Source organism: Brienomyrus brachyistius, chromosome 6 (assembly GCF_023856365.1).
Source record: "Brienomyrus brachyistius isolate T26 chromosome 6, BBRACH_0.4, whole genome shotgun sequence".
In the NCBI taxonomy this organism is placed as follows: Eukaryota; Metazoa; Chordata; class Actinopteri; order Osteoglossiformes; family Mormyridae; genus Brienomyrus; species Brienomyrus brachyistius.
This window is the reverse complement of record NC_064538.1, coordinates 17,030,443-17,044,904: the sequence shown is the minus strand read 5'-3', so window position 1 is coordinate 17,044,904 and position 14,462 is coordinate 17,030,443. Positions and strand designations below refer to the sequence as shown.

Sequence of the window (14,462 nt, the reverse complement as noted above, 5' to 3'; positions counted from 1 at the left end):
GTATACAGTAGTCATGGAAGGACAACGACAATGAGATAAAAGTCAAGAATGGAACTGAAACAGTATGCCTCTAATTTAAGGAACCATTAGCAGGAGTCATTTGTACGAGTTCATTCCGTCGATTATTAATCTCAGTTGTTTGAGAATTCCGTCTTTTCAAAAACAAAACAGCTGCTGATTGGAAGTCCCCACGTGATGTGACGAGTGCATCATCAAGGAAACTCCCGTATACGACTGTAAATGAAAATTATTTTAAAGCTTTCGTTTCCGGGATATTCTCGTTTTAATATAATGGCTATCGATTAAACCCAATGATTCTTATTTCATATTTACATTACATTTCGTTGATTAGCAATGAAGCGAATAACAAAGTTTTCCAAAATTACTCGTAAGCTTTTAGAGTATGAAACATGCTACAGTGTCTACTTAAAATATAGCGTATGAATAAAATGTATGCCAGTATCTTATATTTACTAATTAACCTAGACATTACAGAATAGATTTTTCCTACTTTATAAAAATATACCCGCTCTGTACTGCTACAACTTCCGTTGCGTGGTCCCGTTACACGTGAAACCCACATTTATCAGTACTTCTAGGAGTTATAAGTGTCGTGTACTATACAGCAGTATTTATTTTATTTTTTTGTCAGGGAGGGAAACGTAAGGGTACGTTGAAAACAATTCACAGAAGTTAATTTCCTTCGCCCCCTCCTCGACAGAGTCTTATTGGTTCGGCCCACCCCCCTCCAGTAAACAGTAGTTGGCGCGTTGCGTTAGCTTAGCTCAGCAACTAAGGTCCTTCTGCTCGCGGCTGAAGCTCGCGCCTGAGGTTCGCGAGCTGGGACTACCCATAACGGCAGACTTCAAACTCTGTGGTCGCTGAACTAGGCTGCTCTCGCCTTATAGAAGGTAAATTAGAGTTATTTTACATCTTTTGTCCGTTTTATAATCACATATTGGGGCTTCCTGTCTGCCTCGCTGCGGTTCGGCCAATCGGTCCAGGTAAAGCTATGTTGAGGAGTCATTTAATAACTCTTATAACAAATGCTGTTAGCCAGATAGCAAATATGTATTCCGAATTTGGGTCGCAGCTGTCTTGACTGAAAAAGAACCCAAAAAAGCAAAGTTAAGACATGCGCTGGATTATCTGTTATGAAAAACTTCGTGTTGTGTACTGCGTGCTAACTGGTTCGTTTGACTCGGTGATGCTGTTGAGTCGAACTATTTTGAGAATATACTGTTGTCCATACTAGTATGTTCGGTAAGCTGGTTATCTTTTACAAATATTGTAGCAATGTGTAGCTAATTTTATTAGGATATTTGTTTATTAAGATTAGTATTGGCTTCTCGTTATTAATAGCTACTGAGAAACGTACATAGATGGAAGAAGTTGGAAGACCAGCGAAGTACGTTGTTTCCCGAATGAGTAACTTAAGATAAAATTAGAAATGCAGATGTACTGCAGGAATAGTCTCCCTTGCTGTTCTTGGTCTTGTTGGTGTTGATTTTTACGAGGCGTTTGGGAGCACCTTCGCCCCCACTTTTTATTTCCGACCTGGACGGTGAAAAGGCATTAGAATATCTGATTACGCTTTGTTGTAAAACATGAGAAAATGGCAGTGATGTTTGGTAGGAATACTTTAGTTTACTGGGGTACGAATAGTTAGCTGATATCTGGATAGTCGTCGCTGGGATAATGTGGTCCTGTTATTGTTTATTAAGCCGGCCCCATTTCAGAGTTGAGCTTCAGCAGGTCTGTTTTGTGGAGACTATACGCACACAAAGGAGGTCATGATGGTATTAGAGCATGTGGGATTGTAGGATGCTTAACTAAAAGCTATGAATTAAGGGTTCCCCTTCACATACAGACTCATCGTTCGTTGCATCTGGTTGCTTGACTATATATCAGGTACATAAAGTTCATGACCTGAATTGTACCAGTAAAATGTCTAACTGTGCAAATGACTAAAACCAAAAACATACCAGTCTGAATATCAGTATCAAGTAGTGTATGTTTGTGTCTCGGCCAACGTAAATGAAAATGTACATTGATAGAAGAGGTTTGTTTGTTTGTTTGTAACCCCCCCCCCCCCCAAAAAAAAAAAAAACAGTGACTTTTTATGTCTTTTAAAGAGATGTCACATATCTAAAATAATCCACAGAAAAATCTTTTATAGTAGTTGTGGTATCTCACCTCTGTGTATTTAAGAGAAGAGCAGATGCACTTCACTCCATAATCTGATTAGTCTCTAAAGCATACAGCTAGTACTCGTGGTAGATTTTCCTTCCTGACTGGTGACTGACTTTCTGATGTCTATTATAGAAGCACATGAATTTCATAACTATGTAGAAGTAATGTACAATTGTTGTGGTCTTATACAGGCTTAGTATTTCAGTCTTTCATTGTCAAACTACTGTAGTGAAGGATTGGATTTTGACATTGTGATTTACACAATTGAATGCAAAGCAAATCACTACAAATATAGTGAATTATATGCCCCCTATTTGCATTCTGTTTGATATTTACCATTTCTCAAGTACAGCTAGATGATGTCGTTATTTTTTTTAAACCACATTTTGATTATGACTGTCTCATGAATAGCCCTCATAGGTAGATTTGCTACTGGGATATTTAATTTGTTTGTTTTTGGTGTATTTCTATGAACCAGAGACTGGGCAACTTACATTTGTTACAGGTTATCCTTATTGTGTAATTTGTTTCTTTATGCATTAATTTTCTTCATCAACTTGTTTTCCCCAGTTTCCAGACATACACCATGAACGAAGGAGAGCAGTTTGTGAACATTGACCTGAATGATGACCTTATCTGCAGCGTCTGCAAGCTGGAGACGGACACAGGGACACTGTCCTTCTGCCACATTTGTTTTGAGTTGAGCATTGAAGGTAAGAGTAAGATGGAGGGAATGTCATGATGATGCAATTAAAAACTTCTCCCATCACTCACAGACAGAAACATTGTGTCCACATGGTTTTCTGTGGAATTTTATAAACATGTCTTAATGGTTTTCCCCATTTGCAAACAACACCTGAGCACAGTCATTCAGTGCTTTTAAGACTAATTCAAGGTATATCCATGGCATTGTTTGCTCTGGTTTGATTTGTGGTACCCTGGTGCTCATTGTCTAAGTTTGCCAGTCATGCACAGGTAATACAGTTAATGTAGTATTTTTGTGTTACAGTGCTCAATCATTTAGCCTATTCGAGGAGTTTCCTTGGTTCTCTTGTCTTTTAGTCTAAACAGGCAGTGAACATGTTTCATCTTGTGGATTCTGACAGGGCTTAGTACTTTTTTTTTTCCCACAAAGTATGAGGCGGTTTGTTGATGAGTGCCTTCTTGTCACAAGCTTGTGTCTTGCTTCCTGTCTGGTCCGTCCAGTGTTTTCTGTGCTCAGGCTTGTGAGAACGCTTAGTCATTCTGCTCTTCATGTCTCTGCCCGGCCTCACCTTCTGCCAGTGACTTCCACATAGTCTCAGAAGTCAGTTTATAAAAAATGCAGATGGGGCCCAGCTAATCTAACTGTCGCGTCTTCTGAAACATGCGGTGTGATGGAGACTTTTAGGTTTCATTCCCCCGTGACTGGATTACTGGCGTTTCAGTAGGTGTCGTGCTGTGCTAGTGTGATTTCCGGGGTGCATTTCCGGGTGCACCCTGAGCATATGGTTTGCTGTAAATTCACATGCAGTTATACAGTTATGGAGGCCTATAGGGTATCTCATACCGCTTTGGTTAAGGTTTTCACCCTAGCGTCCATATGTTAAATCATTTGGCACTTTTCTAAGTTCAGGAACCTGGTTACTGGGCCATCTCGAGTGGGTCCCTTTAGTTCCTTTTCGGTGTCACTTTCCCACTGCACAACAGGGATTGTGACCTTTATGCTAAATAAGCATGGGAAACTCAAAAAGCTCAAGTTAAAATTCACATTAATTTGATCACGCGGTCTGAAAGTTCAGGAGAAATTACATTTTATTTATATGGCCCACGACCATGTTTATAATTTTATTTTAATAAAAATGATTATTCTGCTAGTAAGGTCTTGCAAGTTTCACTGCCAGCACTGGTGATTTTAGACAGATATGTCACTTATCAATTAAATTTTCCGCTGCAGAAATATGGAGATGCAAGCAAAAAAGATAGAATAATTCCTTATGCTGATTTTTTTGCTCCACTGCTTCCATCTTTCACTTCCACATAACTTCCAAGTTAGCGCCTGCATTTGTTGTCAACCAGTCAGCCACACCCAGTAGTTCTTGGTCAAGCAAATAGTGCGTACTACAGAGTAAGGGCTAAAAGTAGAACTACCTCCGAGTAACTACAATAGGTTCCTGTGGTGGGAACATGACACAAGTTCCTGGTTCCTAAAAAATGTTTTGGTTCCTCAAAAAGGTTCCAGTGCTGGCGAAGTGCCTATATAAACGGGAGGTGAGGTGCCAGTGGAGTTTTGTGGCTCACAGTAGAGGGCATTTTATGTTTATTAATCTTAATTTGTGTTATACATTTTGGTAACTGCAAGTGAAATTCTTTTAAACATACATTTCACTTGGGTGGCAGGGTGGGGGTTCCTTTGATCATTGGGTCTTTTGGATCAACCATGTTTGATTTATCATGACAGGGGCAAGTGGGATTTTATTAGGAAGAATAACTTAAATAGCAATTATTTTGCTACATAGTAAATACATTGTTGGATAGAAAATGACACATCCTACACACAGTTAAAATTAATTCAAAAATATATTTACACCTGTCAAGGTATAATGGCTTATTAGTAGAATCTTCCCTTAATGTGATAATATGGTTGCTGCATGTGCTTAAGCCTGAGTGATATAATGTACATTAAGAAGAGCTGCTTTTTCCTGGTTTTCTTGACAGCCTCGTAGAGGCTATCCAAACCTCTTTCTATGGGCCTCTTCGCCATTGGAAGGCTAATGTTCTGTGGGAATCCTTCTAAGGTCGCCATATGGTCTCTGTGTTGTAATTGTAGTTTGATTCTTTAGGTCACTTGCAGACATGCCATTGGCTACATAGCCTGTAATTTGGCAGGGTACCATTTCCCCCCTTGATTATAGTGAGCTGCAACATCTGATTCCTGATTCTGTTGATACCCTTTCAGGGAGAAATACATTTCAAAGTGTGTTTTCTGCAAGCAATTAATGCCAATTTGGCAGGAAGGGAAATCCCCTTAGGATTAAATTAGCACCATATTCATATTTGCAAACAGCTTGACCGTTAGTCAGACTTTGTTTTATGGGTCTCAGTATCTAGCAACAAAGAGGGTGTTTTAAGGATCTCATAGGAGCTGAACATGACCTTTTACACAAATCCTGCTGGCAGAAGATTGCATGCTGAAAATTTATGAAGCTAGTCTTGCCGTAGAAAGCTGGCATGTTATGCAGGGGCCATTTCTTCCTGATGAACTGTCATCTGTGTGGCAAGATGTGGAGGAGAGGAGTGTTGTGCAATAGGAGGAGGAGACTCACGTGTTGCAGAAACATTGGAAGGCAGAGCCCCTCTGTTGTCTCGCACTCCTGACCCAGCTCCAGCCTCTTCTCCCCTATACTGCAGGGATGTCATGGAAGGCTGTAATTATTGGAGACAAGTTGGCTGGAAAGAAAAGGATTCATCTAATGTCTGCTGCTTTGCTATATCATGCATAAAAGAAGGCTTGCCAGATTCCCTGGACAGAGTGCAAAGAGGCATAGCAGATATTGATTAGTTTGACGCACTTGGTAGTAAGCTCAGTGTTTGAAGGAAGGCTGTTTCTCTGCTGGACCGTGCAGGGTTGTAGCGTAAGACATTGCATGTCCCAGCACTACTAATTCTTGTTGACTACAAGTGCTTCTCCCAGTTATTTCTCTTGCTCTCTCATTTAATATTGTTGAGTGTCAGTGGTTCAGTGGTCGGACCTTGAAGCTTTGATGTCCTCGAACAGCCATCTCACCCCAGTCAGCTGTATGCTTAAACTCATTTCTTCAACCTCTAGCCCAGATACAGAGAAACAGTCCAGTCTGTCTCGGTGCCCAAGCACACTTCTAGGTGAGGGATGTCCTGAAGCATAACCACGCTGACATGGCTTTGCTTACTAGTAGGGCCAAAAGTGTGTCTAAACTGAGCTTGTTGCATTACCACCATCTGATTGGTCAAAATGCAGGAAAATACGGGTGTTCTGCACTTGAATAATTTGAATGGAAAAAGAGTATATTCTATATATTCATTATTAATAGTATTGCACATCACAATGTGTTGATGTATTCTCGACAACTTGGATCTTGAAAGTTTCCAACTTACTACTATACTATACTAGTTCTGCTAGTACTACAGAACAGCTGAATGGAATAGATTTATAATACAAATTTGCACAAATTTTGCAGCGAATGCTAATTCTGCTAGCACTTGATACTTGCATAATGTAGCAATTCTCGCAGATGTGCTTGCAGAAATTAGCACAGTAGAAAAAATAAAAATAATAATTGTACATTATGGCTGCCCCATGATACTGAGTCGAACCTTCTGCAGTGGAAAACCAAAGTGAGATGGAACCATACTGTAACTAGTTTTTTTTTTTTGTATTTGTCGGTTTCTGTATGCCCGTGGAAAAGTGCCTCTGGAGATACTACAAGCCCATAAAGTTTTCCATACCCGAGGACACTTGTTTTCTTTTAACCTGGTCTTAGCTTCAAGTCACTGTAAGGCAGGTTCAGGGTGAGAGCCGGTCTTTGCCTGTCATCAGTGTCAAAGGCCACAAGTGCAGCAGCTATTTTTGCACAGTGACCCCAAAGACTGGTGTTTCCGCTGTCGTTATTTTCCTGCAACAGCTGTGCCATTCAGATGCGGCTCCAGGCTTAGGCTCAGTAGGGCACTCAAGGAAAGTGGACCACTTCTGTTGGCGTGCCCATTACATAAACCCTCTCGTCACTGTGAGCCGCTGCATTGTTCTGGCTTTTTGGTTCCCTAATGAGCCCCCAGATTGTGCTCTGAAATGGAAATCTCCTCATCTGTCCTTCGGTGTCGGGGGGGGGGCGGGTGGAGGGGAAACAGCCTATGCGTGGCGCTAATTGCAAATCGTGGCGAGGTGCGGAAGATGAAGAGCCAAGCAGATAAAATGGGAGTGCTGAGCACCAGTGGAAGCAGTGGGCTTTGATGTTTCCGGACCCTCCAGCTAGCGCCTAAGCCCCTCATCCCAGCATGACAAAAGGAGCTTGTTAGGCTTTCTCCTTGATTAACATGCCAGCTAACAGAAGCTTACACGGTTGGCTCAGCCACATGCTGGCCTGGCATTAGGGTACCCAGAATCCCTAGCAACCCTGGCACTTTGCTCTGCTGTCCTGCAATTTCAATGAACGATTAGTACATAATTTGCCTTCAGTTGAATTTTCCCTTTTTTGCTCTAAACTCAGCCCGCGTAATTTGACATTGCAGTCATACTAAAGTTTTGAAGCAATGGTGCTTCCCTGGGCTGCCAGTGTGTTCAGCCTATTCATCATGGCTGACGGCTGCTGATAAGGATGAATGCGGAATAAGACCCTGCAGGTGACTTTCAGACTTACTCCCTGTGTGTCCTCTGACTGCTAGAAATAACGTAACTGTTCAAAGTCAGGCACAAAGACTGAAATCAGCAAGAGGTACTATTGGAAAGATGAATAATGGACCATTCAGGAGAACTGTGAACATGAAAGTTGGATGTTGTTTGCAAACATAGGCAGTCTCCTGAGTAAGGGAGTTGTATCTTTGTAATGCGTGGTCTCACGTCTCGTCAAATGTGGTTTCGGTTGTAGTCAAGGCTCGTGGGTATTGTTTGCTCCTCTGTCTTTAAATGACCAGCTTCACTGATGCATGAGCGCTGTCAGCCACCTCTGGAGTAGTCTTTTCATGCCACTAAACAAATGGAAATTCAGCTGAACACTCGTGCTAGCAGTATAGAGCAGCTGGTATGCTCGAGGGATACCTATGGTCCTGGGAACACCCCAGGAAACGAGCCTGTTTGGGGCCTCTGTGTGACCTGGGGCCTCTGCCAGTGTAAAATTGGAGTCTTTTGATTAGCACAGGTGGCTGGAACATTGTTTATGAATTTTTCTCCTCGTGGTAAACAGAGAGGGTTTTCATTAATATTGTCATTTCAGTTTTCTAAGCTGTAGCACTGGACTGAGAACCCCATCAGCAGGAATCAGGAAATGCTGACTCTGCCGCTGAAAAGCTTAGGCTTTGTGAAAGATTGGAACCTTCTTCTATTTTAGCATTCCAGTGACCACAGCTAATGCTGTTACCGGGCATAGCTGCTGTTGCAAGTAATACATCTGTGTTACCACACCATTGCTTGGGAGAACTGTTATTTTGGAAAATCTGACTTTGTAGTGTAGAGTGGCTATTTTGTTTATGGTGCAAAATTAGTACACATTAGACATACAGACATGTACAGTTTTGGCTGTAAGGGGTTGTTATTGGTAACCCTCCCCGGCTGCTCATACCGTTAAATCACAATTTCCCCAAACAACAGGCAAAGCTTTATTGTGTAAGGATTGCTGACGGTGGGTGAAGTAGCAGGTTGCTTTCACTTCCAGTGGAAATGGATCATTCTCAAGTTTACTGGGGCAAAAAGATCAAGGGTCTGTACTGTTGCAGTGCTTGCCTTTTGAAAAACCCATTGCCTTATTGCTGTACAGACGGGAGGGTGGATCTCACATAAATGTATGAAGGGGTACCAAACATATTGGCCAGTTGTTACGCTTGGCAAATGAGTCAGCGGTGCCCTGCCACACACACTGTGGGTATTGACTTGGTTGCTGTCTGTAGAGTGGCTGTTGACCGGCAGTTATTACTGATCACCTTATGTCATCACAGCTGGGTATAATGACTTTCTGAACAATAGTAAATATTAAATTGGTTATGATTTTATTTGTGAAATTACAGCCTAATCTATGTTTGTTCTGGGTCATATATTCCCCGTGTTACCATGGCCAGGTCTAGACAAATGCAAGTTAAGAATGAAGACCATGCTTAAACTATGACTTAACTCCACTCCTTATAGCAACTAGTAAATTCGATATATAGTATTCCATGGATATTTTGGATAATCAGTGTGGAATCCATGCACAAATCTTGTGAGCTGTTATGGAAGTTGTATGTAAATCATTATTGGTCCTTGATTGCTATTTTGTATTCAGCAGACCATTTTGTTAGTATTTACTGTTTTTACACAATCTATTATGCACAGATAATCCTATCATGTGTCCAGCTAAGTCACCCTGTCTGTTTTTCTGTTGTAATGCTAGGCTAGTTTTCTAGGTAATTCTCTGATAGGAAATTGGAAAAAAAAATTTTATTGTGAACCCAGACGATGGAAATGCATTGAGCCTGGTGACATAGGAACAAAAGGCAAGGTGTGGATATTTCCAGCAAGTCAGCCTGCTGAATCCCTCCCTCAAGGATTTTAGTGTACAAATGTGTGGTCAGCTGACAGTGTTTCAGAAATCAGTTTCACATCCAGTTTGGCATCCTGTGCAGCCTCCTGCCTATTCTGTGTGTGGACCCATTCATGGCTTTCTCAGTTTTATCTGTAAAATTGCTTAAACATAGCTATAAGTTTCATTTGAATCTAACACAGGCAGTGAGAGGAAATATGCAACTTGTAGTTCTAAAAAATGTGCTGTGACATTCCTGCCAGGAGTCTGATGGTTTTGATTTATATACTGGCAGTTTATGGTGGCAGAGCCATACATACTCCATTTACCCTCTTTTATTCATATGTGCTTGCTGAAATGTGAAAGCATCTAGTCGTGAGATTGGTTTCACCCAAACAGTGTTTTTTTTTTTATTTTTATGCCGAACCCCCTTTTCTTCTCACTTTTAGGTTAATGAGATAATAGCATGTCGGCACAATCTGCAGGGTTTAAAAACTTGCAACAACCTGTTTTGTTTTTGTCCCACAGCAAGGTGACCCCCCCCCCCATGCCTCCCACCTCATCGTGCCCCGTTTTTGCACTCCAGTAATTCATTTCTGTCATTCGCTGCCTTGCTGAACTGGCCACAGGTCTCGCCAAAATGACGTTTCATTTATGTCAAGTGAGGACATGGGCCCAGCGGGGAGGGAGGCACAGATTACTAATGTGGAACAGTTGGCATTGAACCTGAATCTCTTATGTAGGAGATACACCTTCATTTTGTTGCACCACTTCATTTAGCTGAGGAGGCCCCTGCTATTATGTGAATTGTGGGCGTATATGTCTTTTTCTTACAATGTGTTTTTGTTAAAGGAAATATGAGATCAGTTCTCTACTAATGTTGAATCCGTTTATAACTATATTGCATCAAAACTTTGAACTGGAAAACATTAAATATGAATAATTTATTCAACTTTTCAGGAGTGTTAAATATTGTCAGACTTTGAACCGACCACAAGCTTTTTGGAAGTTTTGCAACTCTTTCCTAGTCTCTTCGAGCTTGAGTTAGGGTGATTCTGATAAGCCCTTGTGTATGCAGTAAGGGGTCACTGGGGAGGAAGGCGCAACGTGGCTTGGTTCAAATACCATCCCATAACACTTGGAGGTATTATTGGTAGCTGGGTGGGCTGATGCACCATTGCAGTAGACATTTTGAAATATGTTCGCTGTACTGTTGTGTGTGTTTTAAGATGTTTTCTGGATGGGTATATGTGCCAGTAGGTTTTTCCATTTATGGTTCTGGGGAAGTGATTCTCTTTTAAGAGGCTTTTGTGGAGTGATCAGGATGTCTGTTTCAGTCTCACTGCTTAGATTTTAAACACTGTAATTTGCGTGCATCTATATGTTTATGCTTTATCATAGTCTCAGTTGTCCTTCCCTTTTGCAGGTGTGACCAGCTCCGCCCTTTTACACTCCAAGTCCCTGCGTGGTCACAGAGATTGCTTCGAGAAGTATCATCTCATCGCCAACCAGAAGTTGTCCCGGACCAAAGCATCCCGCAGCACTTATGAGGGTGTGAAGAATGTTCTGAGCCAAAAGATAAGCCGTATTATCCAATATGCTCAGAACAAGGATGGTTTGGCAGATGCAAGCCGCCGTGGGGTCAAGCACCAACTCCTTTGCTGCAGCCAGCAGGGAGACCGCAAGCTGGTGCCCCGGACAAGCTCACATGTACCCCGCTACGCCCCCCGCTGGGAGGAGGGAGCAGCCTCAGGGGTCCCAGACCACTCCCAGGGCATGCTCGGATGTCACTCTGCAAAACAGCTGGGATTGAGCGTCCTGGAAGATGACGGCGCCCCGTTCTGTCCTGGGGCTGGTCTGTGGCCAGTGGGCAGGAATGGTGTACATCGGGCTCAGCAGCAGGGCGGCAAGCCAGCTGGGATTCGACAACACAGGCCTCAGGGCCACACCCAGGAAGAGTGTGAGTTTGGTTTTTGTGTCTCCATCCTATATAGGTTAAGACCACTCATTTATTAGACTGGGTGCTAACTGTACAGACCCTTTCTCTGTCTTTTTCATAACAGTGAACAGAATGAGCGTTGATGAGCTTTGTCAGCTGAAGGGACAGCTGCGACTGCAACTTCAAAGTAAGTAATTCAGATGTCCCTCGCGTGACCATCCGCCCCAATTCACACTATTCTTGGGAACAGATGCTGACCGATTTCGCTTTTCATTTATTATAAGGACGCTTTAAAATGGACATCTTTTCACACAGTGAAAGTACATATAAATTATGCATAAGGGAGTGTGGTTCAGATCCTTAAGCTGTCTCAGCAGAATAATTATAACAACTATGTGTGGTATGTTTACTGTTCTCTTTGGGACTTGCATTCTCATTGCTTGCGTGTAATTGGCTGTCTTTGTGCCTTACGTCTCCACAGAGGTGTTTGAGGAGCTGACGGCAGCCGTCCAGGAGAAGGACTCCTTAACCTCAGAGCTGCATGTCCGTCACATTGCAATCGAGCAACTCTTCAAGAACTGTGCCAAGCTCCCCTGGCTGCAGGTTGGCAGGGCAGGGGTCAAGGCAAGCAACACGCCAACGGAGTGACCGCTTGGCTTGGGACCATGTCCCACCCCATCCACCTCATTGGCCTCTGAACCACCTGACTGGACTGCTCCAGCCACTTTTTTTTTTTTTTTAACCCAAGAAAAATATCTGGTTCTGTCTTAAAGTATTATTTTCTTACATTTGGATAGATAAGATTTATAGGTAGGTAGGTAGGTAGGTAGGTAGGTAGGTAGGTGTGTGTGTGTGTGTGTGTGTGTGTGTGTGTGTGTGTGTGTGTGTGTGTGTGTGTGTGTGTGTGTGTGTGTGTGTGTGTGTGTGTGTGTGTGTGTGTGTGTGTGTGTGTGCGCGCTCAGGCATGTAATGTTACAATGTATGGGTGTAATCATGATTCGGGTAAACCAGGTGATCTGTGAGGCAAGCAGAGAATAGGGCTGAATGTATAACCTTCAGCATTGATCTGAGATGTCCGCAGAGAACATGCTTCATCTATGCAGAAATAAGAATGAATTCTGTGGTTCTCATTTAAGAGTACACCCATTTGTGCTTTTTTTAAAATATGCTTTAAATACACACCAAAATAGGAAGTACATGTTTAATATTGATCTGCCGTTTTTAATCTTTGTTATAACCTTCACATTTTTGTCCAGATTCAGACTAGATGGTATTTATTTTGATGTTTTCTATTTATTACGCTAGCGATGTGGCTCTGACGCAACATCTGTCTTGTGGTCAGATCTTTTTAGCACCTCTGAGATTTGTTCTGGTAAAAGTACAGTGCTTTCACCAAACGTATCAGCAGTGGTTTATGGCATTTAGTCCCCTGAACTGGTTTACAGTTTGGCTTTTGGATGTGGTTTTGCACCTCTTGGCTTATCGTTTCCGCCTGGATGACAGTTTCCTTGTTGCTGTGGTTACTTGCAGTAGGGAGGTGTATGATTGCAATGGAAGTTCTTAATTGGAGCTGAGGGAACCATGCCAACAATGCGATCCTTTGATGGATAAAAAGTGGCTTCGTTTTCACGTAGCCAGTGTGAAAATGCAAAGTGAAATTTCGTAGGCCGTTTAAAAATTTCACCCCCATGTTGTACGCCAGTGTACTTTGTGAGATTTTATTGAGTCTTTGAAATGTGTACCACTATAGATTACATATCATTTTACATTTATTGTAGTTGGTTTTTATTCTGCTGTCATTCTGATCAGAGGTGCAGCTACATGTCATTGGCACACAGATTCTACCGTCTTGACTTCATGCTCATCAAAAGGTGTTTTCTGTTGACACTGTCGTTCATTTTAGTTGCTTTATCATAGTGTAGATGTGATTGAGGTGTTAGTTTTAGCTGATGTTTTTAATTTCATTGATGTTTTTATGATTATGCATTTCAAATAAGCATAGCTCCTGCTGCTCTTTGGTTTTTCGTATGACAATCTTATAGTGCTTTTGAGTGAAACGTAAAGTGTGCCTGCCCCCTGCTGGCCATTCAAGGTGTACACTATATATATATATATATATATATATATATATATATATATATATATATATATATATATATATATATATATATATATATATATATATATATATATATATATATATATATATATATATATATATATATATATATAAAAATAAAAGATTTATACACAGCCACATCCATTTTCCAAATCGCTTATCCTTCTGGGTCACGGGGAGTCTGGAGCCTATCCCGGAAGCTATGGGCACGAGGCAGGGAACAGCCCAGGACAGGGGGCCAGCCCATCACAGATACGTGCATACATGTACGCGCGCGCACACATATATATAGTATACTGCAGATATTGCTGGAACAGCAGTAATGAATCATTGTTTGTTTTTCTCCCCTCAGACCATGCTATTGCAATAAGACTGCTTTGCTTTTGTTTGGATGCCCCCAAATATTCTTTCTCTTTATAAGAGCAATATTTGCCCCTACTGGGGTTTTAAGGGAAGGTTTTTCAAACTGATATAGATCTGATCTTAGTTTGGTTTTGGTGTGCAGCTCAAGCATGCTTTTGACTTATCTGAGTGATGTTTTACTAGACATTGTATCCGAGGTGTTGGGTTCAAGGTTGCTCATGGTGAGATGTTACCTTAACTAATGACTACTTGCTTGAACTGATGCCTTGCTGCCTTACAGGAAATGTGCTCTATCACAGGTTTCTGTACGTTCACAGTAAGTTTGTGTATGTTTATCTGTACTGGGACACCTGCAACCCACATCTGGCATTTATAAATATGTGTAGCCCTATGGGCTACTTATTGTTATGCGTACAAGGAGAAAAATGCAATAACTTTCAGCTCACTGCATTTGTGAATTGCCTGTCCAGTGATTTGTATTTTTACAAAAAATTAAAATATTTTCTCATCTATTGTAACAGTTTGTTTTGATTGGAAAATAGAATGAGTGTGTATATCTGGAAAATATGTGGGAAATGAATGCCTACTACACAAAGGTAAAATTGAATGCAAGCAAGAAGCTTGC

General features: G+C 41.6%; 1 protein-coding gene across 1 annotated transcript; it reads left to right on the top strand.

The window, feature by feature from the left end:
• Nucleotides 1-750: 750 nt before the first annotated feature.
• On the top strand, nt 751-13,486 carry c6h21orf91 (chromosome 6 C21orf91 homolog). The gene is made up of 5 exons (XM_049017626.1): nt 751-911; nt 2,764-2,906; nt 10,843-11,376; nt 11,480-11,542; nt 11,837-13,486. The coding sequence occupies exons 2-5, from the start codon at nt 2,780-2,782 to the stop codon at nt 12,001-12,003; spliced, it is 891 nt and encodes a 296-aa protein (XP_048873583.1). The 5' UTR covers nt 751-911; nt 2,764-2,779; the 3' UTR covers nt 12,004-13,486.
• The last annotated feature ends 976 nt before the right edge of the window (nt 13,487-14,462 follow it).

Bases quoted from the DNA above. Each gene is read 5' to 3' on its own strand.
- c6h21orf91 (XM_049017626.1), top strand. From the start codon at position 2,780: ATGAACGAAGGAGAGCAGTTTGTGAACATTGACCTGAATGATGACCTT. The intron at 2,907-10,842 runs GTAAGAGTAAGA...TCCCTTTTGCAG, and splicing joins TTTTGAGTTGAGCATTGAAG to GTGTGACCAGCTCCGCCCTT. The intron at 11,543-11,836 runs GTAAGTAATTCA...ACGTCTCCACAG, and splicing joins GCTGCGACTGCAACTTCAAA to AGGTGTTTGAGGAGCTGACG.